This window comes from Labrus bergylta, chromosome 2, assembly GCF_963930695.1.
Source record: "Labrus bergylta chromosome 2, fLabBer1.1, whole genome shotgun sequence".
Classification (NCBI taxonomy): domain Eukaryota; kingdom Metazoa; phylum Chordata; class Actinopteri; order Labriformes; family Labridae; genus Labrus; species Labrus bergylta.
Genome location: NC_089196.1, coordinates 9,989,176 through 10,015,993, shown reverse-complemented (window position 1 = coordinate 10,015,993; position 26,818 = coordinate 9,989,176). Strand labels below are relative to the sequence as shown.

At 42.4% G+C, this 26,818-nt stretch overlaps 1 protein-coding gene across 1 annotated transcript in view; it reads right to left on the bottom strand.

Annotated features, from left to right (window-relative positions):
• Positions 1-2,090: 2,090 nt before the first annotated feature.
• Positions 2,091-26,818, bottom strand: part of hmcn2 (hemicentin 2) — a 43,580-nt gene continuing 18,852 nt past the window's right edge. The window contains exons 24-81 of the mRNA XM_029277172.2: positions 26,462-26,713; positions 25,280-25,363; positions 23,321-23,512; positions 23,102-23,232; positions 22,795-22,939; positions 22,302-22,428; positions 22,057-22,214; positions 21,574-21,852; positions 21,357-21,493; positions 20,941-21,091; positions 20,576-20,788; positions 20,375-20,488; positions 20,096-20,283; positions 19,913-20,009; positions 19,580-19,741; positions 19,353-19,466; positions 18,956-19,152; positions 18,493-18,574; positions 18,268-18,399; positions 18,039-18,182; positions 17,760-17,919; positions 17,138-17,262; positions 16,869-17,052; positions 16,661-16,758; positions 16,287-16,565; positions 16,006-16,196; positions 15,688-15,769; positions 14,769-14,905; positions 14,538-14,679; positions 14,298-14,442; positions 14,024-14,151; positions 13,650-13,806; positions 13,438-13,559; positions 13,186-13,350; positions 12,933-13,040; positions 12,641-12,775; positions 12,342-12,476; positions 11,909-12,178; positions 11,622-11,812; positions 11,314-11,527; positions 11,060-11,194; positions 10,762-10,952; positions 9,985-10,066; positions 9,591-9,761; positions 9,165-9,317; positions 7,928-8,065; positions 7,411-7,532; positions 7,048-7,288; positions 6,881-6,940; positions 6,656-6,775; positions 6,443-6,577; positions 5,954-6,073; positions 5,630-5,755; positions 4,998-5,126; positions 4,623-4,916; positions 3,994-4,113; positions 3,785-3,911; positions 2,091-3,679 (exon numbers count right to left, since the gene is read on the bottom strand). Coding sequence (XP_029133005.2) covers positions 3,301-3,679; positions 3,785-3,911; positions 3,994-4,113; positions 4,623-4,916; positions 4,998-5,126; positions 5,630-5,755; positions 5,954-6,073; positions 6,443-6,577; positions 6,656-6,775; positions 6,881-6,940; positions 7,048-7,288; positions 7,411-7,532; positions 7,928-8,065; positions 9,165-9,317; positions 9,591-9,761; positions 9,985-10,066; positions 10,762-10,952; positions 11,060-11,194; positions 11,314-11,527; positions 11,622-11,812; positions 11,909-12,178; positions 12,342-12,476; positions 12,641-12,775; positions 12,933-13,040; positions 13,186-13,350; positions 13,438-13,559; positions 13,650-13,806; positions 14,024-14,151; positions 14,298-14,442; positions 14,538-14,679; positions 14,769-14,905; positions 15,688-15,769; positions 16,006-16,196; positions 16,287-16,565; positions 16,661-16,758; positions 16,869-17,052; positions 17,138-17,262; positions 17,760-17,919; positions 18,039-18,182; positions 18,268-18,399; positions 18,493-18,574; positions 18,956-19,152; positions 19,353-19,466; positions 19,580-19,741; positions 19,913-20,009; positions 20,096-20,283; positions 20,375-20,488; positions 20,576-20,788; positions 20,941-21,091; positions 21,357-21,493; positions 21,574-21,852; positions 22,057-22,214; positions 22,302-22,428; positions 22,795-22,939; positions 23,102-23,232; positions 23,321-23,512; positions 25,280-25,363; positions 26,462-26,713 — 9,110 coding nt within the window. The 3' untranslated portion in view covers positions 2,091-3,300. The remainder of the gene's footprint in view (positions 3,680-3,784; positions 3,912-3,993; positions 4,114-4,622; positions 4,917-4,997; positions 5,127-5,629; positions 5,756-5,953; positions 6,074-6,442; positions 6,578-6,655; positions 6,776-6,880; positions 6,941-7,047; positions 7,289-7,410; positions 7,533-7,927; positions 8,066-9,164; positions 9,318-9,590; positions 9,762-9,984; positions 10,067-10,761; positions 10,953-11,059; positions 11,195-11,313; positions 11,528-11,621; positions 11,813-11,908; positions 12,179-12,341; positions 12,477-12,640; positions 12,776-12,932; positions 13,041-13,185; positions 13,351-13,437; positions 13,560-13,649; positions 13,807-14,023; positions 14,152-14,297; positions 14,443-14,537; positions 14,680-14,768; positions 14,906-15,687; positions 15,770-16,005; positions 16,197-16,286; positions 16,566-16,660; positions 16,759-16,868; positions 17,053-17,137; positions 17,263-17,759; positions 17,920-18,038; positions 18,183-18,267; positions 18,400-18,492; positions 18,575-18,955; positions 19,153-19,352; positions 19,467-19,579; positions 19,742-19,912; positions 20,010-20,095; positions 20,284-20,374; positions 20,489-20,575; positions 20,789-20,940; positions 21,092-21,356; positions 21,494-21,573; positions 21,853-22,056; positions 22,215-22,301; positions 22,429-22,794; positions 22,940-23,101; positions 23,233-23,320; positions 23,513-25,279; positions 25,364-26,461; positions 26,714-26,818) is intronic.

The following is a 26,818-nucleotide window of genomic DNA, read 5'->3' as shown; positions in this document are numbered from 1 at the left end:
ATCAATGTGCCAACAGCCAAGCCATATATGTCTCCATTAATGGAGTCATGAGGAAAAGTTTTTCTTTAGAGGCAGAACAACTCAGTGTTATTAGTTTTTTTCTCCTTTAGACATTTATTACAACTAGCAACTCTACATATGACAGTGATAAGAGCAAGGAGACCAACAATATCCAGCACTGAGGGAACAACATCCACATTTCAGAAACAACCTTTACCATGCTCCATCTACTGAGCAGCAGAGGTATTACCCGGGCTGTATCCGAATTGCCAAGTACCTACTCAATCTGTCAGTAGGCAGTATGCAGTACCTACTATCCGTGCTGTATACTGTTAGTACCTACTGTTCAGTAGGCGCGCACAGTAGGCAGATATTTGTTCCTACTTCTTCTGATTCATTCAGTATGGAAGTGACGTCATTTACGTTACCTGAACCGGCCGCATCCACCCGTTTTTTATTGTGTTTTTTTGTTTAGCTTTATTCAAGAAGAGTAATGGGCATATACAGTCAGGTAAACAAAAAACAATATCACAATGTAAATCAAGTCAAAGACAGATTAAATAACTAAATAACATACAGTACATAAAGGAAAGGACAAATGAAAGACAGTAATATACAGAATATAAAGTAAAATAAACAAATAAAGGCACATTTAAATAGTGAAATCATTATTTAAATAGAGGGAGAAAGGTTTTATAATAATGCAGACATTTGTTATATTTTCTGTTGTTAATTAAAATAGTGATTTCAGTCGGGACTTTAACTCTAGATTAAAAATTGATTCTATTAATCCCCGCTCGTTTGTTTTGATTTGGAGGCGGACGTGAAGTGACGATTTACATATAATTTCGCACAGCATTGTGGGTGGTAAAATACAATTCAGTTCCTGAAAGCACGCATCTGATCCATACTGCATGAAACCCAGAAGTTAGTATGCATACTGAAATGTTCAGTATACTGAGGTGGACCCAAAAAATGCTTACTGAATGACCACTAAAGTTCAGTATACTGAAACTCCCTACTGAAAAGTATGAACTGCCTACTGAACTGTGACAATTTGGAAAGGGTCCCGGACTTACCGCCATATCTCTCCTACAGAATGTTTCAAAAGTGAACACAACTTCATGACTGTGAGTATCAACGTCAAAGACTGCTGATGGAAGGCAAATTATATGATCAAACTTAATCTCTTAATGAAAATTTAAACCTGGTAAAGTGGAGTAAGTCCCCTACATCCTGCTACCTCTTTACCTCTTACTCTCCCACATGGGAAGCTGCTTTTGGCTATAATACATATGAGTACATTCAAACTATAGGTGTTAATGGAGTGTCTAAGTTTCCTTAAAAACTACAGTTCCAGTTCATTCATCTTCTCTCTTTAACAAGTCAAAGATGAAGGGTACAGTTCAAAAAAGACTCCTGAAAACGTTGCTGCATGCTCTGTAAACCCCTGCAGTTCTTAGCCTGTTGCGCAGCAGGCCCCATGTTTTGCCCAGAACCACTCGTCCAATCGATTGACTTCACACTGCTTTGGACTCAAATGTATAGATTGGAAATAGATATAGAGCCATCTTGACCGCTGATGTCAATGGAAGACGTGTTTCTGGGACTGTTTGGAAGCGCCATCATTTGGTCAAGTTGCCCCTCAGCCAACCCTGTACTCCCCGAAATCTTTAGCAATACAGCCACCATGTGTGAAGTCAATCAAAGGACTGCCAGACTGCTTATAGTATTCTTTAGATACAAAAGATGTATGTTAGAACTAAATCAGATAGTAAACTTGTTTTGTTGTCACACTAATCAGAGTTACGAGGATTATTTGAGGTTCACTGAAGGTTTGAGTCAAAGAGAGCCACTGCAGAAATAATCTTTAAACCAGATTGTCATCTGTTCTCAGAGTTAAAGAGGCATTATCAGTGTTGATGCCAAACAGCTTTCCATGACAGGCTGAGCGTTTGTTTTTTTGTTTAATCATTAATGTTTTCAGCAATAATGTTTGTTTGTAGGATTTTATTCTAAATTTTCAAACAAGATATAACTATATATATAAGAGTGACTGAGACATAGGCATGGTAATAACAAACAGAAGCAAAAGTGTTGGCCATTTTATTCTTTACAAATATGACTCACTCATCTACAACAACAGGGAAATGGTTGAATGTCAAATGAGTGAACATGTAAACTGTAGTTGTGTGCATTGTTTGGTATTCAGATAGCTTCCCTTCCCAGATTTGTAAATACTGTATGAAGGCGTGAACACCAAAGATTGGAATAAGAAAACTAAAAATGTTACGTTGTCAATTCAGCACAGACAAACATTTTAAGGCAATGCCTCAACTTAATGCTGAAAATAAATGCAGTCAAAATGTACGTTTATTAAATGTAAAATAACTGCCGTTTTTTTTCTTGTAAAAAAAAAAACACTCCAACGCTGGCACTGGGAAGTTAACGGTATCAACTAAGAATACTTGACTACATTCAGAATAGCACCTTTAAACTTTCTCTCATAATAAAAATGTTACAAAAGAGTACAAAAACACATAAGATGGATCAAGCACTGTCACTACTTACAAGCCACTGTTTCAATGTGCCATTAAGGATTGTCATTACAATGCAAGTCGATACGTATTACCTCAAACCTTCAGGAGGTTGTATAAACCAGTTCAAATGACTTAAATAAATTAAAATAATGGGAAAAAACATGATTTAAAGCTCTTGAATGACTTCTATTTGTAAGTGCGGGATGCAAACTTAAATTAAACAATGGAAAAATTGGCAAATATTTTAAACTAACATAAAAAACATAAATAGCAGGAGATAGAAAAAAAAAGTCAACACTTGAATGAGATTACTTTTTTTTTTAGATTCTGCATTTTCAATTTTTGATTAGGACGACGCATCATAAGGCACATGGTGAATGCATTAATTAAATGTTTGGATCGTTCAGCATGTTCAGATGTCCTCTATGGTGACATATGGCTTCTGCAACCATGAAAGCAAGATGGAGCCATTTACTTAAAATCCAGTTCTGTGGAACCAGTCACCTGTGATGCATCATTTGATATGTAGTATTAATACAACAGAACCTAGTGTTCTTCTTTTAGAAAAATATATTTTCCCACAACAAAATTTCAGTCACAGACGGGGAACACGTCCTCATTACATCCACTCCAGAATGATATCCGCCTCTTCTTGTACATTTGGCGTCATGTCTGGGCCTAATGTGTTCGAGGCACAGAGTTTCTGGGTTGTGCCTTCTAAGAGGCAGAGTCATCTTTAAAGCAATTGCGGAAAAAAGTCTCAGTATGGGTACGTTGATATGGAGATGTAGATGATGAAGATGCTCTGGTAGGTAATGCGGCCCTGCGATGAGATGGTGGTCGCCTGCACTTTCAGCCGCACAAGTCCTGGTCTGTTCAGAGCCCGCAGTGTGAAGATGATCCCCCTGCCTGCTTCATCTCTGATGCCAAACACGCGGCCCATCATTCCCTTCTCTGATTCTTGCTCGAGTATGGTAAAGGACGTATGGTCCTGCAGAACACCTGACTCTGAGAAAGCTGACAGTCGTACCACGTTGTGATTGGAGGGAATGCCGGATGGGAGAGTGAGCAGCTTGTACTGAAGGATCAGAGTAGAGCCTCCTGCTGCACAGTCCAGAGAGCATGGTCTGAAGCAGGTTCTTTAAGGTTAACAGGAAAGAAGAAATGTGTTAAGGACTCATCAACATGAACTCCTATCTTCTTAGTAATATTGCTCTTAATATTGTTTTTAGTTCTGCATTTACCCAGGGCTTCTTCCACTTTGATAGGATGCAGGGCAGGGTGTGTCCAGGCACTGGTAACCTCCTCGAGTATTAAAACACATCTGGTTGTGTCCACATCTGATGCCTTGTTCTACACATTCATCGATATCTAAAGACAGAGGATATGAGTTTATATGTTATAATAAAAGAATGAGGAAGGTCATGAAGCTACAATTAATTAAAACTCTTACCTTTACAGCTCTTGCCGTTGGGTAAGAGCTGGTAACCTGGAGGACACAGACACTGGAAACTGCCAATGGTGTTGTGGCACTTGTGCTGACATGGCTTCCTGAGCAAACACTCATCTACATCTGTAGAGGGGAATTATAGAGAAAAGCCTTTTGTGACTATTCACTGGTTGACAAAACAAAATGACAAGGAATTATTTTTTAAATGTGTCTTTTGAACGGTTAGAGCTAATACCAATACCAGATAAAACGTTCAAAGCACTTTTGGTAGTAACAGACTATGCATCGATCTGATACCAATCATTGTAAGCTACATAATCTATTTTTCCTTTGCCATAGATATAAAGCTGCTACTCTTGCTGCTTCCAGCTGCTACTAGAATGGTCTTAGACCAACAGAAGCAACAACAGTGTATTGGTAGCATACAATGTTAGCGCTGTGTAGAGTCAACAAGAAATTAAATCCTTAGTTAGCCATAAGATTACCATACAAAGCAAAGCATGGGCCTAATCTGTTAAATAGTAAGATTTTTATTGTGTACCCTGCTAGAATGGAATTGGTATTCAGCATCGCCCAATACACCTGTTCAGGTATCAGGTATCTTTTGTGGCCATGTCTTTGTTCACACTCACCGACACATGTGCCGTCTCGGTTGGTGTACCCTGCAGGACAGCTCTGTCTGGTAATGCGGGATACTCCCTGAGAACGGGAAAGGATTGGCCTGCCCAGAGAAGACACCAACTGTGGTCTGAGTCTCGCCCTGACTCTGGTACCATTACTGAAGGTCGTAGCTCTCTCCAGCCCGGCACAGGAGCGCCCGTCTCCGAGCAGCACCGTACCAGGAGGACACAGGCACCTGAAGCTGCCAGGAACGTTGCGACACTGGAAGGCACAGGGGTTTGGTGTCTGAATGCACTCATCAACATCTGAAAGGTAGAAAAAGGCTTAGTTAAAATCACATGTGAGGGAGTCATTAGGGATTTAAATTTTTTTTAAATTGGACATACCAAGACATGGCAGGCCTACACCCTGGGACCTGTAGCCTCTCGGACAAACACAACCGTAACCTCCGATTGTGTTCTGACAGACCTGAGTGTAGCGACACATGTGACTCCCATCCTGGCACTCATCAATATCTGAAAGTATGTGGTGAACAAATGTTAGTCAGCAAATCTTGCAGAAAACACTACAGATATGACAGGCTTTAAGTTATTACATTGTGAAAGCAGAGAAGAAGTGATAATCTTTGAAAACGAAAACTTGATCTCTATTTTTTAAGTTCTTGCTGTTTTGTGCCCCTGCACAGTCCTGGGAAAGCTCAGCTGGTGTTATGTAACACTAAATGCACTGAAGAGGTCCAGTGAAGCTTCCAGAAGTCCTGTTTGCATTTAACGGATTATACTAATACAAACAAGGCCGTTTTTTTTTGTTTTTTTTACCAACTGTACCAGGTTAAATATTGGAGGAAAATCATTGGGGGGTTCCTTGGTGGTTGCTTTCAAATCTATGATGCATAAAATACTTTATCTTGTGTGAATAATATAAGTAGAATTTTGTGTTTAATCACATGCTATATTTATTGCCTTCTCAAGAGAGAAAGATAAAAAATAAAATAAGAAAAAGGTTAAGAGCCACTTACCTACACACGCTCCACTCTCTGCTTTGGTCATGCCAGCTGGGCAGCTGTCGAGACACTGGTATCCTCCCTCTGTGTTTTGACACTCCTTGTGAGCCGGGCAAACATTCCTCATGCACTCATTGATGTCTGAAAAAAGTGTAATTTAAACTGAGATTCTATGCAAGTAATCTGGTTATTAAAAGCACTACAGTAAACCCTTTTGTACAACGTATATTAACACCATCAATCTCACTTGCATTTTTAAGTCATTTACAAAAAGCCTTTTTTCTTGGCTTTTCCGAGCTCTTAAGACTCAACGCTGTCATAACAAGTTAAGGTACTGACCGATGCAGCGATGTCCTGACAGTTGGTATCCAGGGTGGCAGATACAGCGGAAGGAGCCCAGAGTGTTGAGACACTGATGCTGGCAGGGGGAGAGAGCAGACTCTTGGCACTCATCCACATCTGTAAAATATATGACACATCTGTCTTTATTCATCTACAATGTACTTTTTTAAATACTGGGTGGAAAGAGACGAGATGTTTATGTTTGTTTTTATTATTGCTGGAAGAACAGGACATACTAAGAAAGCTTTTTGTAGTTATTGTAACTTAATAATATTAATAATAATAACTTTTATTTGTATAGCACCTTTCAAGAACAGAGTCAAAGTGCTTTACAAAAGGAGGAGAAACAAACAGAGAAAACAAAAACCTCAACAATAGACAAGACATATTAATCAAAAGCAAGTCTAAACAAATGTGTCTTAAGTTGCTTTTTAAAAGCCTCAACGGTGCCCAGAAACTCTTAACAATTGATGAACAATGACTTGCCTTCACAGCCGGTTCCTGTGATGCTTGGTTTGAATCCTGCTCCACACTTGGCCTGGCAGCGATATGCACCTACTGTGTTGACACACTGCTGGTTGTAATGGCACATGTTTGAACTCTGGGAACACTCATCAATATCTGCAACAAATGAAATGAAATCAAGTTTAATGCCAAATCCTGAGACAGATGTTTTCTGTTCTTTACTGTTTTTCTCACCCGAGCATGTGTTTGTATCTGTAGAGATTGTGAAGCCAGAGGGACAGGCGCAGGAAAATCCTCCCATGATGTTGTTACATGAGTGGGAGCAAGGAGACTGGAGTGCACATTCATCTTCATCTAATATGGACACATTTAATTAAAATGATGAAACTGTTGTAGTAACAAATGTTGCTAAGTTAAATGTTAAAGATAATTGAGGCATGGAAAATGAAAGCAGCATACCAGCACAGTAGGAGGCCGTATCAAGATCGAAACCTTTAGGGCATGTTTCATCATAACCATCTGCAAACAGTAAAGTTCACTTTATGACTGTTTCGACATTCAGTTTTAGTGTTCCACGTCATGTACTGATAGTGAAGTTTTAAATCATTGTGTTTTATTCCACAGACCTGGTACAAGAAGGCTAGTGGTGATATGGAAATCAACACTGAGGGTAAACATGTTGTAGACACTGTTCATCCCAGAGACCTTGAGCAGCTGCAGCAGAGGGCCCTGGCGCTCCTCCTGGCCCTCGTAAATAATGGTGTGATTGCATCGTAGCACCATGGGCTTTCCTCCTCTCTGGTGGATCTGTGAGGACCACGAGTACAGCTGCCCTTGGCCTGTCTGCACGTAGGACTCATCAAACTCCTGAGAGACGCAGGAGAAATCAGGTCAGAAGGGAAGGGGAACTTCAGTGTATCAACAGAATATCTTGTGAGATATGTTCCAGGTCTTCGATTACATGTTACATGAGCAGCATATAAACGCACCTGAAGGCTCAGATGAGATGACGTCAAAGAAGGAGGCACAAATCCATTTATTACGATATCAATTAGTAAAACTCCCTCAGAATCCACACCCCTGGCAACATGAGTCAAACGAAGTATCTCCCCTGTAAAGAGAGAAGAAAACATTTAATGTAGAAGCACAATGGAGCATCAGGATACTGCACAGAAGTCTTTATCTGTAAACTCATGAACCTCAACAGTGAATGGTGCCATCTGCTGGTTGTTGTGTAAACTACCAAATAAAATGTATACTTAATAAGTGTTTCTTCGTGACCAGCTGATGTTGTATTTTAAGCTTGTATCTGTATCGTTTTCAACCGTATAAAACTTGTAAAAAAGCAGGCATAAAGCTCAAGTGTTATCTACACAGACTATATATTTTTATTTGCTACAGTTTGATCATGTAACAGATGTGGACCGTTACTGACCAATCTCTCTTCACTTTAAATTGATTGAGAGTAGAAAATAAAGAAATAAAAAAGATCTAAAGCAAACGTACCAGTCTCAAACTCCAGCTGAGACTCTTGTCTGAACTGGCCCTGTGTAAAGGAGAAGCCGTTTCTGGCTTCTCCGTTCTGCAGCACAGTGGTCCAGTAGATGGGAGCGAACACAGACACCAGCACCCTCAACAAAGGACCTGAAACAGAGCAGCATTAGCTCTGGTTGTCTTACAGAACCACAGAAATGAAGTTATATTTTCTTTACAAATGTAAAAAGGAAACCAAACAAAACTCCATAAATCCATAGCCATATGTTCAATGATTTGGTAAACATCAAAATAATTGAGGATTATCACTTAAAACATGTTTTTCTGTCAACATGACTGATTGCTTAATTTGAAGTCAGTTTTGTTACATTGAATGAATTTATTTCACAATGGTTGTCTTTAATTATTCATTTTTTTTAGCCAACACTACAAAATGAAAAAGTGGAAGTTTGGTCAATGTGGAGTGCTTTAAACATGAATTATCTGAAATGGTCAGCAGGGGGAGGCAAAAGGAACTCTTCTAGAATGGAATGTGATTTGTTACCTCAGTAAACATTTTCCTATTCAATAAATGTCCTATCTCAATACAGAATGATATTAGTATTGTAGTTTATGGTCTCATCTTGAGTTAAAGATAATAAAGTTGACAAGTTGCTACCACACAGTGGTAAACATAACAATGCTCATTTATCTCTTTTACAAATATGATCCAGAAACTCCAACCTGGTTCTCTCAATGTTTTGAACAATTTATTTTCACCCTCTTGTAACTGACCAAAGTATGTTGTCAACAAGCATTGAAATACTGAGAGGCTTTCTTCTTTAGATATGGTAAATGGAGTTGAATTGAGCTTACATAGCCCTTTTGTAGTCTTCTGACTACTCAAAGTGCTTTTACACCACATGTCACACCTACACATTCACACACTGATGGTAGGACCCTTGAGTGGAGGAACAGTGATCTACATCTTAATCAGATTCACTTTAATCATGTAAAGTGGCCATCAGAAGTAATTATTCCCATTCAAATACATTCATACGCCACCGACGAAGTGGCGGGAGAAATTCAGGGTTAAGTGTCTTGCCAAGGACATGTCGCTGCATGGAGCTGGAGATCTAACCCCCAACCCTTCGTTTGAGAGACGACTGACTCTACCAACTGAGCCTCATCCGCCCCCTGTACCCTCCATTCCACATGCTGCAATATGAAGATAAAAACCCGGGTGGGAATCTAATGTGTGATCACTCACCCACACTGGGAGGAATGTTGTCCAGACGTGCATGCAGAGTGCTGCTCTCCTCCACCTCATTGTCTGTAATGTTGGCCTCCAGGTAAGACACACCAAACTCTCTCTCATTCACCATGCCGATCAGGCTGCCTCTGGTCCTGCGAGGAGTCTCTCCTTTTATCACCAAATAGATTAAAAAATAGCGAGTTCAGATACATTTATATAATTTACAGTATTTTCGTATAGCAGAATTTAAATGTATACATCCACTGGCAAACTACAAATCTGTATTATCCAAACCTAAAACAGAATTTTTTTTGGGATGTCTATGCCATCAGAGTGACAAAGCACACTGAACCTGAATACATCCACCAGAATAAAACACTGAAGCAGTGACATTTCATAGATCTGCTGCTTTTTTTGGGGCGGAAAGAATTTGAGTTGTACCTGGACAGAGACCAGCTTGACATTTCCTTGAGTCAATACTGGGACCGCTGCATGATCGGCCGCCATTGGCTGGTCCTGGGTTGTTGCATAATCTGATTCGTTCCTGGAAGCCTTGTCCACAGGTGCTACTGCATGGTCCCCATTCCTCCCAGTTTGAGTAGCCTCCATTGACTTTTTTAAAGAGAGAAGACAGGAAAGAACTGAGTCTAGATAACTAATGTAGGAGATTATAGAAAGTGTTGCTTTGGACTTATTACTCAACAAATATCCCAAAAGATTAGGGAAGTAAAGGGAGACAGTATAGGATGAAAAAGAGTATTATTCGTCGTGCTTTACATTTCCATTAAGTTTTTTGTCCTGTAGAAATGTGTGCTATTGTAATGACAAAACTCACTCTGAACCTTGAGAGTAACAGTCCTCTCAGCTGTTCCAGCTTCACTCTCAGCCACACACTGGTACTCCCCTTCATCTGCAGCCTGTAGATCAAACAGGTAAAGGAGGAGAGTTAAACATCATTGGCATTCTGGGAAACAACTTTCTTCTGACACGGTCACAACCTCCAGGACACAACTTCCTTAGATCACATGCAGTTTTTTGATCAAAGAAAAGTGACATTGTGGGAGGAACAACACTTTTCTGTTTCTGAAGGGCTGTCAAGAATTGTATTTATTGAATTATTTCTAGTAATAGATATTCTGGGTGCAGAGAGGAAAATTCACATTGGACTGCTCTGTGGGAGGGACAGTCATCCGTCTGTGAGAAAGTCTCAACTGCAGGCTGTGCAATTACAGCGGCAGTTAGAGACCTAACAAGGTTACAGCCTGAGGAGAAAGGAGAGGAGTCTGGGAACATCCAGCTCTCTGTTCATCTCCTCCCTCTGCTGCTAATGCTGTTAGCTTCTGTGACTGAAGTGAATCTGATTTAGTGGGCACTGAACGCTGCAGGACAGTCACTCACTGTTCCTCCACACAAGGGTACTGCAGGGGAAGACTGGATACGTTGAATACTGCCATGTTTTCCAAGACATTAAACATTAGTGATGTAAGTAGTTTATTTAAGGGGGTTTAATCACTCAAATGAGAGTGACTTGGTTTGGCCAAACTTGTCTGGAGAGAGAGTCACTGCTCTGAAATGTAGTAAGATAAAGATAAACAAACAGAGATGTATTTACAGTGACGCTGTAAATGACCAAGGATCCATTGTGAAGTGCTTGCATTCGGAGGGAGCGGAGCAGTGCTCTTCCATCCCGGAGCCAGCGGAGGACAGGACTGGGGTCTCCATGGACAGGACAGTCCAGCACAGCAGAGTTGCCAACAACAACCGTCTGAGACATATGAGCTTCACCCTTCAACACTGGGGGCTCTTGAGACACAGAGCAAAAATATACATGTTAATCAAATTGATATAAATACCTGCAGGAAGTTAAATGAAAAGCCCTGACATTCACTCTTGATTGAGAAATAACTCACCTCTGATACGGACAAATGAGAGTGCTCGGATGGAGCCAACGCTGTTTTCTGCTATGCACACGTAGGTCCCTGCATCACTCGTCGTCACATTATCAACGATCACAGAGCTCCTGCCTGCCTCATCTACAGTAGCACCTGGAACGTTTTTCACCAAACAGTGCATAGTATGTTTCAATTTAAATGAATTATACCATATTAACAAAAAACAGGTAGATTGTGATCAACAGAAGCTAGAATACGATGGCACTGATTACCTGGGTAAGGACTGTTGTTGATGGTCCAGGTGATGATAGGAGAGGGGGTTCCCTGAGCATGACAGGACAGGGCTAGATTCTGCCCCCTGTTGAGGGTAACATCACCTGGCAGCTCCTTAAAGGCAGGTCTCATGTTGATGGACAGGTGGATGTCTTGTCTCACAGAGCCTGCTGAATTGGTTGCCACGCATGTAAACACACCAGCATCCCCGACCTGCGTGAGGAGAGCAAACACAGCATCGAGTCATATCACCAGAATTAGACAGACATACAGTTAATAATGCAATAAATAAAGTCTTAAGGCTTACCTCAGCCCTCTCAATAATGAGTTCTCCTGATCGCAGGACAGTGAATTTGCCTGGCAGGTTGGGCACAGTCACACCATCCTTTTCCCATGACACCCTGGGATCAGGTGAACCCTGAGCAGCGCAGGGCAGCAGCGCCTGGAATCCTTGAATGACTGACAGCTCAGTCTGCGAAGGAGGAATCATCGGTGGGACTGAAAAGCAACAATGTTTTTTTTTGTTTCAATAGAAATATTAAATAACTTACTTTGTAGAGCATAACATAACATGACATGGCACTCTTAACTCACCTTGAATAACTAGCCTCATGTCATGGCTGGCTCTGCCTGCAAGGTTTTTAGCTGTACATGTGTACAGTCCTGTGTCACTGCGCTGGGTTGAAGTAATAACCAAGGTTCCATTGGCAAACATACGTATACGAGACCCGTCAACCAAAGGCCTCCTCTCTTTTTGCCAGGAGACTTCAGGTTGGGGCTGCCCATCAGCCACACACTCCAGACTGACTGGCTGACCCAACACTGCAGTGTACTCCACACGAGGCACACTAAGCACGGGCGGAACTAGAGAAACAACGACATGTTTAAGTATAATTCTATTTGTAAATTCATAGAACCATTTTTTCAAGAATTAGAAGAAACCAGTTGCACGTGACACAATTTGACTTAACTGAGAAATAATTACAGCACAAGTTTGTTTTTTTTGCTAGCTGTGAGTCCACATTACCTTGAAGGACAAGCTTCGTCTTGCCAACAGCAACACCAGCGTCATTCTTTGCCAGACACTGGTAGGTCCCCGCATCACCAAGAGTGACGCGAGAAAACTTCAGAGCTCCATTTGAGAGCACGGCCAGCCTGTGACCTAATGAATCAATAGTTAAGTCACATATATGCTTCAGGATGTGTTTTTCCATAATTGTGACAGAAAACAAAAGGTCAAGTTGGCACCAATGAAAGCATCTACCATACAGTAACCAACTGTTTATACATTTTGTATTTTGTTTCCCCAGAAAAGTGCTTTATTACCTGTTGCTATGGGAACCCCCTCTCTTTGCCAGGTGATGGATGGCCTTGGGAAACCTTGGACCTCACAGGGAAGAACAATCCCATGATGCAACACCACTTGTACTTCCTCTGCCATTGGCCCGATCTCTGGGGGCTCTAAGAGAAGAAATTCTTATTTACAGTATGTTTGTATAAATCTTAACCCTGTGTGTTCAAACAAACACAAACTAAACACACACAGCCCTCTCAACATCTGACCTGCCCCCCCACCCCTCACTATCTATGGGGAACACTAAGAACGGACTCAGCCTACCTTGCACTGTTAAAGAGATATGTTTGTGAGCCACTCCAGCTGGGTTGCGGGCTGAGCATGTGTACCTGCCAGCATGACTTGGCAGAGCAGCAGTTATCTCCAACACTCCTGCATTGAAAATAAGCATAACGATGCAGTTTAATGACACATCAATTATTCCTTCATTTGCAGCTTTAGCATTACAACAGACTAGTGTTTCTGGGTCTCTTTGACTTCGTAAACATAGTAAAGTTCCTCAGACATGTTGTCTTACCAGTGGGAAGGACACGGTAAGTTCCTCCCCTGTTGCCCAGTTTGGCTCCTCCCTTGGTCCAGGAGACAGTGGGCTGAGGTCGTCCTTGTACGTGGCACGGTAAAACCACAGGAGACATTTTCACAGCTGTGACTGTTGTGACATCATCTTCTATCGACGGAGGGACTAAAGGCGCAAAAAGAAAATTCTTCAATCATCTCAAAAAGATTTTCTGACTAACAGTCTTATTGTTCAAAATATTAAAATCAATACCTTGCAGCTTGACCTCGATGACCCTGCGCTCCTCCCCGACATCATTGACAGCAGTGCACTCAAAGTAACCTTCATCTTCATTGGACGGTGACAAAAGAACCATGGACCCGGAGGACAGTAACCTACACCGAAAAGTACAATCGGCTATTAATCTTTTATAGCTGTGTGCTAGCGACGTCTTCATAACAATCCAAACATTACTTTGTCTTTACCTGTATGCCCCAGGCTGCTGGTTGATATCAAGTGGAGTGCCATTCCTCTTCCAGGACACTGTTGGTGTGGGAATTCCTGTAGTCTCACAGCTCAGCACAGCTCTGATCCCTGTGGTTGCTGTCACATTGAATGGACCTGGACTGATTGAAGGACTCACTGGTAGGAGACAGAATGGGTTCAAACATGTTGACCACATTGATGTATTTGAACACTGTGAGATATTACAGGTATTTAAGCTTGAAAACTGCACTACAGTCATTACTAGAACCAACAGAGAGAGCTACTTGTAATTCAAACAACAATTTATAAAACTCCAATCAGCCAGATATATAATAATATAACAGAAAAGGAACAGCAAGTGTCATGAACTCACCATACACACGTAGATCCATTCCTCTGTGATCTGAGCCGGCCTGGTTAGACACAGTGCAGTAGTAACGACCTGCATCACTCAGCTGCACCCCATGTACACGCAACGAGCCCTCTGATAAGAAAGTGTATCTGAACAGATTCACAAATAAAAGATGAATGGACAGACACATCAAAGAGAGCAGCTGTGCAGCTAATGGCATCACATGTAGAAAAGTAAAGTAACAAAGGCAACCTGAATAGGTGTTTCATTTAAACAAACAAAACTTTGGACCCACTTTTTGTTATCCTGAGTTACAGGGAAGCCATCTTTCCTCCACATGACAGTAGCAGAAAGGTCACCTTCAACCTCACAAGGAAGAACTGCATCCTGGCCGGCGTGTGCAGTCACCACGTTACTGCCGTCCTTTAATACTGGTGGTACTAGATGCAAAAATGAACATATCCAGGAAGTGACTTTAATATGGTGATCTATTTAAATGTATTTAATTCAGATCATTATTGAAATGCCAACTTACATAAAATCTCCACAGTGAAGAACAGGCTGGTGCTTCCTGCCAGGTTGGTCACCACACAGCTGTAGTGGCCACTGTCCTCTGGCCTGACTTCCTGTATCTCCAGGTACTGACCCTCTGCCAACCGTTGGATACGACCACCCAGCTGAGAGAACAGAAGGGGGAAGAGACAGAGAGTGTGAGACGGGGAGGGGCTTTCAGTTAAACACCTTTTTTGTCCCCTCAGCTATGTACCTGCAGTTTGGCATCGTCCTTGTACCACTCTATATTGGGAGCAGGGTTACTATCAGCCAGGCACTCTAAGGTCAGATGTCCGTTAACTGGTACTGTAAATGTCCTCACATCACCAGAGCCAAGGAGGGTTGGTGGGACTGAAACACAAGAATTTAGAAGTTACATTAAGTTTCTAGAGACGGTGCACAATTAAACACACAGATCAAGGTTATTGAGGATTCATACAGCTTTAAAAAGAAAAGAAAAGAACTGGTAGGTAATGCCATGTGGCAATGTGGAACAGATAACCTCAGAGGTTAGCTCAGCAGCCAAATGCAAAATCAGATGTTTGCACTTAAAGACTACACGCTTAGAAAAACATGAATAGCATTTCTTGCCAAAAATGTCTCATGACTCATGACTTTTATGACTCATCTAAGCTTAGTATGTCATCATAATACAAAAAGGGGATCATTACATAAATTACTTATTTTATTGGAGCATTTATTATTAACCCCAGCAGTTGAACAGGTACCAACAGTACTTTGTATAATTAGATTTATGGAAGCATGATTTTAGTCTGGCATGAACAAATAAATACAACAATAGTGAAGGTGGATGCTGCACATTATATCATAAGATAAAGCTGTCTGTGCCATCAAACACATCAAAAATATAATTTAACAGTACTGTGTACAGTGTGTCATATTCAGTGCATTCAGTATAAATTATTTATCCGACCGTAGCCAGAAAATTCAGAACTCTTAACATGTAAGCCTGTTTTTACTGTCGAGCAAAGAGTGATTCTGTAAGTTCTCAGGGCTTTATTTAAGATGTCTCAGGTGCAGGAAAGAGATAAAGAAAATGCAGAGTGGGGGGGGGGGGAGAATTTCATATTTCCATTAAGTTGAACAATATGCAAGAGAACAGCTAGTGTCACCTTGGACTCGGACCCAATGGTTTTGTCCATCCTCTCCAGCTAGGCTGCTGGCCAAGCAGGTGTACAGACCTGCATCTTCCACCTTAAAGGGATTACATGAATCAGTTTGAGTGGTTCTTGCATGACAAAGCTGTATTTGCCTGGACTTTTACTGTTACTGTTAAAACTTTTGTCTTTCAGTTCTTTCACCATTCCAATTTTGTTTGTCATACAGACGACAGCTCCTGCTTTTTGCATTTTATTTTAATCACATTTTTATCTATGATGTTAAAAAAAGAACTAAAATAATTGAATAGATTGCATTAGAAGTGAACTCACCTGAACTTTGCTAATCCGGACAAACTGTCCATCTTGCTGAACAATGTCAGTGCCTACTAAGGGGCGACCATCTTTGAGCCAGCTCAATGTGGGCTGTGGGACTCCCACAGCGAAGCACTCCAGTTCGAGTGGACTGTTTACTGCTATAGTCAGCTCCTCTGGAGAGGTGGAGCTGGAAATCTTTGGAGGCTCTGGATTAGAAAGAAGAATATTTGGTCTCCGTTGTTTGAAACATGGCTTAAATTAAAAATACAAATAAATAAAGATTATTTTGGGATTACCGAGCACAGTGAGGTTAAAGCTCTTTGTGCTGCTTCCAGCCTGGTTACTCGCCACACAGCTGTAGAGACCTGCGTCCAAAGGCGCTACGTCAGGCAGCTGCAGTCTGGTCTCTTGTCCGTCCAATAGCAGGTTGCGGTGAAGGGACAGCGGCTGGCCGTCCTTTAACCATGTCAGTGTGGGAGGCGGAACACCACGTGCCTCACAGGTTAATGTCACCAAGGATCCCTGGACCACTGTAACCGGCTCAACTGGTTCAACATGATCCACACCAGGGGGCACTGCAGACCAAAAACAAACATGTATAAAAGTCTCAGTTTTTAAAAACCACATGTTAAATAATGGGAGGTCAGTGAGGGCTAAGTTCTGATTGTACCTTGGACCTGGACATCATAGCTGAGCTCAGCGAGACCAGCTCGACTGCGTGCCACGCATGTGTAAACACCAGCGTCAGACAGCTGCACAGGGGAAATCCTTTTTGAGAAAGAAAGAGAAAATGTAGCATTACATCACATAAACATGTGTAATCTTTATAGAATTAACGACGGGTATGTTTTTGTTGAGCTCTATCTATCCAAACAGACCTCAGCACAGAGTCACCAGACTGGAGGCGTGTACGCGGAGAGAGAAGCACTGGACGTCCGTTCTTCAGCCAGCTGATCTGAGGTGGAGGGCTTCCTGCTGCCTGACACTCTAGAGTCACAGCAGTGTCCTGTGTGACCTGCACCTCTCTTGGGACGGTGGTCTCACCAGAGATGGATGGTGGGACTGCATCAAACCCAATCAAATTAAACAAATTACTTAGAAACAGTAACACGAACACAGATACACAAATGTACACAAACAAACTGACCAAGTGCAAAAAGAGTGTAGATTTTGCTCTCCTGTCCTGCCGGGCTGGTAGCCAAACAGGTGTATGTCCCAGAATCCTCAGGACTCAGCCTCAGTAATGTTAGCGTGCTGCCATCAGGGGTCACACTGCAGGGTTAAAAATACACATGTTTTCACACAACACCTCATTATGTTATCTACTTAAACTGGCATCTATAATTTGTCCATCCCACCTCTGAACCGCCGTTCTACTTTCCCATCATGATCACTATTATCATCCCACGGTTTTCTCACAGTGTAGACACACACTCATACTTACACTTCCTCAGCCTTCTCTGTCTGATGCAGTTGCACTGACCATATAAGCTGCTCAACAGCTGTAAAACAGCTGCTCTTTTTCCCCACACAATGAAATCACTAAAGGACTTTAAATTATTCTAGTTTTCTGACTATACAGCCCTATGTCCTGCACATTATCCTTTATAATACTTTTTTTTTTGTCAAACCATAAGGGAATGGTGTGGGACTGCTCTTGTGCTGCTACTTCAAATGAGCAGAATGTATATAAAAAGTATCATCAATATTGCTATTTAATAATTTTTTGTTTAAAGTCCTGGTAGAAATTAGGAATGTGAATGACTTACGCGATGTGCCGGGTGTCTGATCCCTCTAAAGCCACTCCGTCTTTAAGCCAGCTGAGGCGTGGTGTGGGAATTCCTGTTGCTCTGCACTCCAGGGTCAGCTCCTCGCCAACCGGTGCACTCACATCAGATGGGTGGTCAGAGTCCAGGATGGTAGGTGATACTGAGTTGGACAAAGATTACAGTTACATACAGCTGTAAGTCAATGCTTTCAATTATAAATGTGTATCATTATCTAGGATAACAGGTTCTCATTTTGCACAGATTTTAGTTTCTCTTTACCCTGCACTGTGAGTGAGTAGTCTCTCTGTGTTTCCCCCTCGCTGTTTTTGGCCACACAGGTGTATAATCCAGCGTGAGACAGAGTAAGAGGACCCAGCTCTAGCCTGTTCCCTCGAACCGACCACTGCCACTGCAGACTGCTCTCTGGACAGCACACACAGTCACTTACACATGCTAACACATGAGACGAACACAAAATAGTTTTAACTCAACACAGCCTTCTTCTTACCAATAGGGGTTCCATCTTTGAGCCAGGTGATGCTCGGCACAGGAACCCCTGAGGCCTCACACAGCAGAGCCACATGGGAGCCAAGCGTGTAGTTCAGGGCCTCCCGTAGGGGCCCGTCCAGGACAGGTGGAACTGTCAAAAAATATATGTATTGTAATTTTAAAAAAAGCTGAACACTCTTTGAAGACCAGTGTAACTTTGAGTACATATCAGACATGTTCTCACCATGAACTGTCAGTCGAAATGTCCTGTCCACCTGCCCAGCAACATTGGATACTTTGCAGGTGTAGGTGCCACCATCTGCCAACTAGGAACCATAACAGAGGGTCATTGTGGTGAGGGAGGGGGCATATAGAGCAGAGGCATAGAAGGCCTCTTCATGCTTTGCTAGCTGTTGCATGTGTTTCTTAATCAGGTAAATCGTTCATATACAGCCAGGTCAAAGATGGGACAGTCGGAATCTCATTATGCATGCAGTTTCTCTGGTCTTCCCAATCCTTCTCAGTCTGTGAGTTGTATGATATGAAAGCCTGACAGTTAAATATAGTAAAATATGTAGTATAGTTAAGACACTGAAAAAGTTGTTTTAGTCCGTTGAATCCTTTCAAAAGCTGCTTTTCATCCTTAAAATGATTTTTTGTATGTTTGCAGCTTCAAACACTTGTGACGTGAAACATATTTTCCTGACCTGAACTCCTACAATCTCCAGCTGGTGACGATCCATCTTCAGCCCATTCCCAGCAGCCAGTTGCAGCCCATTCTTGTACCATGTGACCTCAGGTTCAGGAACACCGTGGGCTTTGCATCTCAGCGTGACTGAGGAGCCAACTTGTGGGGTGACCAAGTCTGACTCAGCATCTGGACGGGGCTTCAGGGTGGGCAGGACTGATGGTTTGCACATAAAGAGAGGGCATGATCTCACTCAGAAATGATATGATTCACCCGAGGACTCTGCTCGGTCACAGCTGGCTTGCAGTAAACAAGATTTTTTTTTTCATTCTTCTTAGACCAGACAATGTTTTTAAGATTTGATCATCTGTATATGGAGCTGAACTGTGCAGATGGGTCACCATGGGTTTGCTCACCATAAACACTGAGAATAATACTCTTCTGGTCCTGGCCTGCAGGGTTGGTGGCTGTGCACACATATTGCCCTGCATCTTCCAATCTAGCCCGGGGCAACTGTAGCATCTGGCCGCCTGTAATATATATAAAGAAAATAAGACAAAATATCATATCTGTGCCATTAATTGATTCAAACGAAGGACATGACCTGATATAAGAATGATTTATGCATTACAGTTGGTCTGACCTGGCAGAATGTGGACACCGGTGCTAAATCCAAGGACCTGCCCGTCTTTGGTCCAAGTGATCTCAGGAGGAGGGTACGCTTGGACATCGCACAGTAAAGACACCATGTGCCTCTCGACCACACTGACCTCCTCCTCTTTAATACCAATTACTTTTGGAGGAACTGAAAGAGAAAGCAATAGTTGAGGGTATACATGTCACTATTAAAGAAAATGTAATGACATCATAGTACAAGACGTATTGGTCCTTCAAATTACATTGAATTTGAGTATACAGTACAATGGTGGAGTGGTGCTAAAGCCCTTTGAAATACACACTTGTGCACTATTCTTACCTTGAACTGTTAGACTGAAATGTTTCTCAACTGTTCCAACCTTGTTCTCTGCGACACACAGATACCCTGCCATGTCTGAAACCTGGACACTGAGGAGCTAAGAGGTAGAATTGTGGAACATTTCCTTAATAAAATATGTCAGCGGGATCAATTTACACATTGATATTTGTCTAAAAGTCTTACCTGGAGTTGAGTCCCATCCTGGCTGATGTGGTGCTGAGAGTCTGAGTGCACCGGCTGCCCATCCCTCTGCCAGGAGACAACTGGAGCAGGGTGTCCACTGGCATCACAGTGGAGGACCACAGTACTGTTCACCACTGCACCCATTTCCTCCATAAACTCTTCTGATGCTCTCGTTATCACAGGAGGGACTTGGGTGGTAAACACAAAAGACTTCCTCATTAGAAATGTTTTTGTATCATATCCGATCATACAATTTACAAAGTACATGCTCTTTCTTACCTAGGATCTCCAGTTCAAAGTGCATGCGGTCCTCTCCAGCCTCATTAACCGCTTGACATGTATACCTTCCAGCATCTTCTCTCTGCACTCTGACAATTTGTAGCACCTGGCCCCCTGAAAAGTCACACCCATTTTTACATGAATATGAAGGCCCAGTCATACATAACAACGCAGACCACACAAAAAAAGGTTGCCTCTGACCTGGATGTAGTACCACTCCATCAGCAGAGGTGAGTTTTTGCCCGTCCTTGTACCAGCTAAGCTTAGGTGGGGGGATGGCATTACTCTCACAGGAGAGGCTGATTGGATGGCCTAGGACCACCTCCCGCTTTTCCACCATGTCATCTTCATCATCCTCATGTCCCAGACCCCAGGCTGCTTCTCTGTTAGTCACCCGGTGAAAGACTGGAGGAACTGCAAAGACAAGATAAAATGATAAAAACCTTTGTCTCATATGAACCATATCCAATCTACAAAAACACCCGGAAAATAAAAGTTGACCAATGATATGTGAAAATAAGTTTTCTAATGTTTACATTATAATACAAATATTTTACTGAACACACCCTGAATGGTGACATGAAAGTCTCTCTTGTCCTCTCCTGCAGAGTTGGTAACCACACAGGTGTACTGCCCTTCATGGGACATCATGGCATTTTCTATCTCAAGGAGCTGGCCGCTCTCCCGTATGCCAGCATGGATGTTTCCAGAAAGTAACTAAGACAACAAAAATATATCAGATGATATATAAAGCTGCACATGGAGGTCAAGGAAAGAACACGCAAGGAAAGAAGTGTCATTTAACATGATGTTAGGTGTTATTCACTTGATGTTTCTTCTAAGCCCTTGATACATGTAATATCCACCTAACTGCAGAACTGGTTTCCAGTTGAGGCTGATAGAGGTAAGAGCTTGTTTTATCATAAAAAATAAGTGTTTATGGTTCCTAAAGATGAAAAGCATGTTAGGATGGCACACCAACCTGTCCATCTTTGAACCATTGAACTTTGGGCTCAGGGAATCCTTTAGTCAGGCAGGAGAGAGTCAAACTCCCATTGATCCGCACTTTCTTTTCATGACCTCCACTTGCTGAGGAGTCACCCTCAATCCGTGGCGGGACTGATAAGAGACATTTTTAAGCATCATTTAAAGTTCAGTCTCAGACATTCTAATAAGCAGGTAATGTAGATGTCTCTTACCCAAAACACTTAGAGAATATTGTTTAATGGCGGTGCCGGCTGGATTGGTCGCCTTGCAGGTGTACAGACCAGTGCTATCTCCCTGTGCTGAGCCCAGTCTCAGTGCCTGTCCACCACGGGTGTATGTAAGCTGGACACTGGACACGATTGGCTGGTTATCCTTTAACCAGGTAATACTGGGTGTGGGTGAGCCCTCAACATCACAGGCCAGGACTGTGGGGAAACCTAGCACCACTGACACTTCCGAAGTCTCACTGGGGCCCTTGATAGTAGGGGGAGCTGGAGAGAGAAAGAGAAAATACACAAATGTTCAACCACCTGCAAGATCGTAACTGGCCCATAGCAAAGCATGAATGGAGCCAAAGGGAATTGACCTGTTTTGTGCAGGAGAACCTCTAAAAATATTTGTATTTGTGTTTTTTCTGTCCAATAATTTTGTGAATTAAACACATGAACAAGTTTATTCTTTGATTAAGATAAGACCTTGCACTGTGAGTCTGAACTGGCGCATCTGAGTTCCTGCGTTGTTACTGGCCAGACACTGGTAAAGCCCCTGGTCCCTCAGTCTCACAGACTTCACCTTTAAAACCTGGCCGTGTTCCAGAAACTCCACATGGGGGTCTCCATCACGGGACAGTACCCTGAAGAGAGGAAGAATAAACGATAGATACTTCAGGTTCTCTGATCTTCACTAAATGTCATATTGATATACAGTTAGAGATGCTTACTCTCCATCACGGCTCCACTCCACTCTGGGTGCTGGTTTTCCACTAACTCTACATTGAAAGTTCACCTCCTGGCCCAGTGCCACAGTCACCTCCTGCAGGCGGGATGTTCCTGAGATCACTGGTGGAGCTGGGATAGAGAACACGCACAGCAGATGTATTTATCAAGAGATCAAGCTCAAAGCTGAATGAGATCATTTAAAGATCACGGTTTTGAGGAAGGAACAGGGGATGACTACATTTTTCCGATTACAGAGGGGCCTCAGTTTAAGGTCATCAGCATTGAATGTCAACCTTTAGGGTTTGCTACGTCATATGGATAGAAATGTAATTAATCAGTTACAGTTCTAGAGGGCTTTCACAGAAAAATCTTAAATCCCCTTGTGGCAAAAGGAATTACAGTTTTTACTCTCTGCTTAACATAATAATCTGTCTTCTTACTCTAGTCATTCATTATCTATACTTAATACCAGTGTGAAAGCTGCTGATAGCTCACCTTGCACCACTATGTGATATTCTCTCCGGGCCTCTCCAGCTGAGTTTTGAGCTATGCAGGAAAATCTTCCTGCATGTTCCGGCTGAACTCTGTAGATTCTCAGCATCCTGTTCCCATTTTGCAGGTAGACCCCAGGGCTGCCCACCTGGACATAAATATGTGGGTTTAGTGCATCTTTAACATGTCATTGTAATTAAAACAATGGCCACTTGGTGGCATTGCACAGCTAGGTATTATATTTTGTCCATTAATATGCTGCCCAAGTTTTTGTTTTATTGTGAATGGGGATTCAAGGTGAAAAACTCACAGGAAGACCATCTTTGGTCCAGGTGATTGTTGGGGAGGGGATCCCAAAGGCATTACAGCCCAGAGTGAGAGGTTGCTTCAAGGTGACAGTGAGGTTCAGGGGCTGGCCATCGTCTTGGATCTCTGGAGGAACTGAAGACATGCAGAAAAAGGGGAATTATCTCTGTTCCATTTACATTGATTCATAAGGAGGAGGAAATGGCAGTACCTAAATTCTCACCATTTACTTTGAGCCTTGTTTTTCTCTCCACAGATCCTGCGTCATTGGTGGCCACACACTTGAAGTCCCCACTGTGGCTGGCAGACGCTGTGCTAATTACGAGAGCGCCATCCTTCTCCACAGAAAACTCTGATTGTTCAGGGTGTATCTCCAGGCCGTTCTTAAACCAGCGTACCTTGGGAGGAGGTGAACCTGCGGGTGCCCACAAAGAAAGAGAGTCTAAACTACATTTTATTGATCGCATCTGACAAAAAGAAAAGTTACTTCCATCTCTCTGCTTCTCAACAGGAGAACTTAATGGGCATGCGGCCAGGCTAGAAAAAGCCGGCTCTACATTTATCTGTTGGACAGCAGGACAGCTGGGGAGCCCATGCCAAAATGGTTAGAGTCCTTGTAGCCTGCAAGCTTACGATTTCAAGGTCAGAGTCACATAAAAAGTTAAGACAGGGTATGCTGAAGAGATGCGAAATGCAAGATTTAAAACACCAGCATCAAGATTTATTACCAAACAGTGAGGTAAGAATCTTGAGGAGTAAGCAGTTCAAAGACAGTGGTTCATTTACTCAGGAGCCTGAAACAGATGTCGTCCGAGGATTACTGGGTGGAAAAGGGCTGGAAATGGTCACGAGAAGGAAAGAGAACAGATTCAAAGGAAGAGGGTAGACTGGTGTGCCTCACTGAAAGAGCAGTGCAGTGGAGTGATTCAAATGCCACAGCTCTGTCTATTTACAGAGGTGTTACATATACAAACACCACAGACGAGAAGGGGAAATCAAACAGCTCCCTTCCTCAATCTGAAAAGTCCCAACCACATGAGACGCAGCTTGAGCAAAGGTGATGTTATCTTCCGTTGCTTCTCATGCACGTGTTTACAGTTAAGGAGCTCAGAGGGAAATTCATTATCTCATTGCTGGGGGGAAATGAATACAGATGTTCTATTTTAGATGTTAACAGATCTCATTAGCAGACTTTGAATGTATTTGCTGGGGCTGACGAAGTCAGGGATTATCCCTTCCATGTGTTTCTCAAATAATTACCTTGATCAAATGCAGTGCGCTTGTTGGTGAATTAATAGTATCTTTCTGGCAGAAACTGCACTTTATCTCCCTCATACAGACAGATCTCAAGAGAACAAAGACAAGATCCTTATATTTTGCTTCTGGCTGCCTCTCTAGGGTGTCAAGAGCATCAAGCATTTCAGAGTGAGCCCTCTGAGGCCTGGTACAGCCAGCATGCCTGTATGCCTGCCTGCCGGTATGACTTGTATGGAAAGAGGGCTAGTATGGCTACATGCTTCTCTTCCTGTGCTTCTCAGTACATCTCAGACATCTCAGTCCTTCGTCTGCCAGCAGCAGCCTGTAATTAGGATTCCTCTCCCAGCAGGCCCGGACGCAGCGGAAAGCAGATGTGGCTCCCCAAGGCAGCAGGCGGACTGATGTTCCAGCTGTTGCTCCACATTAGACACAGTCCTCACCTTCTCTGTCCGAGCTGGTTACCATGGCACAGCCCGATACAAACAATACCTGTTTGCATGGGCTGTCAGGGGTATCTATCGGGGAATCGGCGAACATAAACAGACACTCACTGTGTTTTGGTAATAATCGCAAGCGCTCCACATCCATCCACGATGCCACCGTGTTCGCACAGCAACATTCAAATATATAAAGAACAGTATGTCTCTGGGTGCTCTGATAAAAAAAAAGCTGTGCCTTGTAAGATGGCATCTAGAAGTCCACAGTGACAGTGAAACATTCCTTTGATGGTGCACAAACACACATATCTGTCCTACATTTAAAGAGGAATTTTCTCTTGTGCCATATAAAGGAACATCAATTTTAAGTTCTAACAACTTCAGTCACACCTTGGAAAGTGTTTCTTTTATTAATACCAGGCATTTGATTTTTTTTTTCTTTTTCCTTTCCAGTCCGTCTATGGATGACTCATGTAAATCATATGTACCTTCAGCAGGGCAGGGGATGATGACCTTGCTGCTTGCTACTTTTTCCATGATTGCATCTCCAGGTTCTGGAAAGGATGGGGCCTCTGTGACGACAGAAAAACATGTTAGGTTCTGCCTGTGCAAGTGTAGTTTATATAGTGAACATTAAATTAAAGGTATGAGGAGTATTAGTCAGGGTTAATAATAGATGTTTCAGTTCAGGTAAAAATTCAGTGACAGAAAGCTTAAGAGGGATTCTTGTAGGTGTAAGATGTGTTGCGCCCCGCAGGTAACCTTTGCCCCAAGGAAACTATGACGGCCACAGATTACATAGACCTCTAACTCCCGAGCCAGGTTGACCTCTTATCAGTATCTATATAACTCCGGCAGTCTCATTAACATCAAATCATGTAGTCATGTCTTATCTCCAGTTAGGGATGTTAGAGTCATCAAAAGGAGACATTTAGAGGATCATACATCCATCATTTACATAAAAACTTGCAATAAGTACTGCTCATAGAGATTATTGTCCTGTATGCATTTAGTAAATAATAATGAACCTAGAATATGTAAGGCTGCTTTTCAGTCCAATTTGGTGAATGGTAAATGGACTTGAGTTTGTAGCACTTTTCTAGCCTTTTGTCTACTAAATTGCTTTTTACAGCGCACTTCACACCTAGCCATTCACACCACGTTCACACACTGATGGCAGAGGCTGCTATGTAAAATGTCCATCAGTATTAACTAATCACATTCGTACACATTCACAAAGGCCCTTTTTAGTAGCAGCGGGAGCAATTTGGGGTTAGGTGTCTTGCTGAAGGACACTTCAGCATGTGAAGAAGTGGGGATTGAACCCCTGTTCTTCTGGTTGAGAGACGACTGACTCTACCACTGAGACACAGCTGCCCGAATATCGAGTTCATTTTTAGACCTTTAAACACTTCTGATTTTCAACACTGTGGGTTGTATGAAGTCATTTATTTTCTATTATAACTCTTGCAGCTACTGCACGTCTAGAGGTTTTACCTCTAACAACTGGGAGGGCCTGAAACTGGGCCATTGTCAGTGATGCTGTCACCAGTGCTTAGAAACTATTTAAAACAATTCAGGCAATGTACTGAATACACTGAGGAATAACTTTCTTCATTTCTGCCTAATACTACATGGTGTTTTGAAAACTGCACTGAAGATAGATTTACCAAGTATTTCCAGCTTGATCTCTAAGGTCTCCTGTCCAGCACTGTTCCTGGCCACACACTGGTAAGTGCCCTGATGAGCGAGGGAGACCTGCTGGATCCTGAGGGGCGTAGTATTTTTGACCCCCACAGGAAGTCCATTGTGAAACCAGCTGACCTCAGGGCTTGGCTCTCCCTGGACCACACAAGGCAGAGTCACTGTTTGGCCAATCAGAGCTTTCAGGAGGGAAGGTGCTGCCTGAATTCTAGGTTTAGCTGAGGATGAAAACAAATACTCTGAATGCAAGACTACATTTACATACTTTACATATTTCAGCAGTGATGTATTTAGATCAATCAACACTACACATTTTTTAAAAG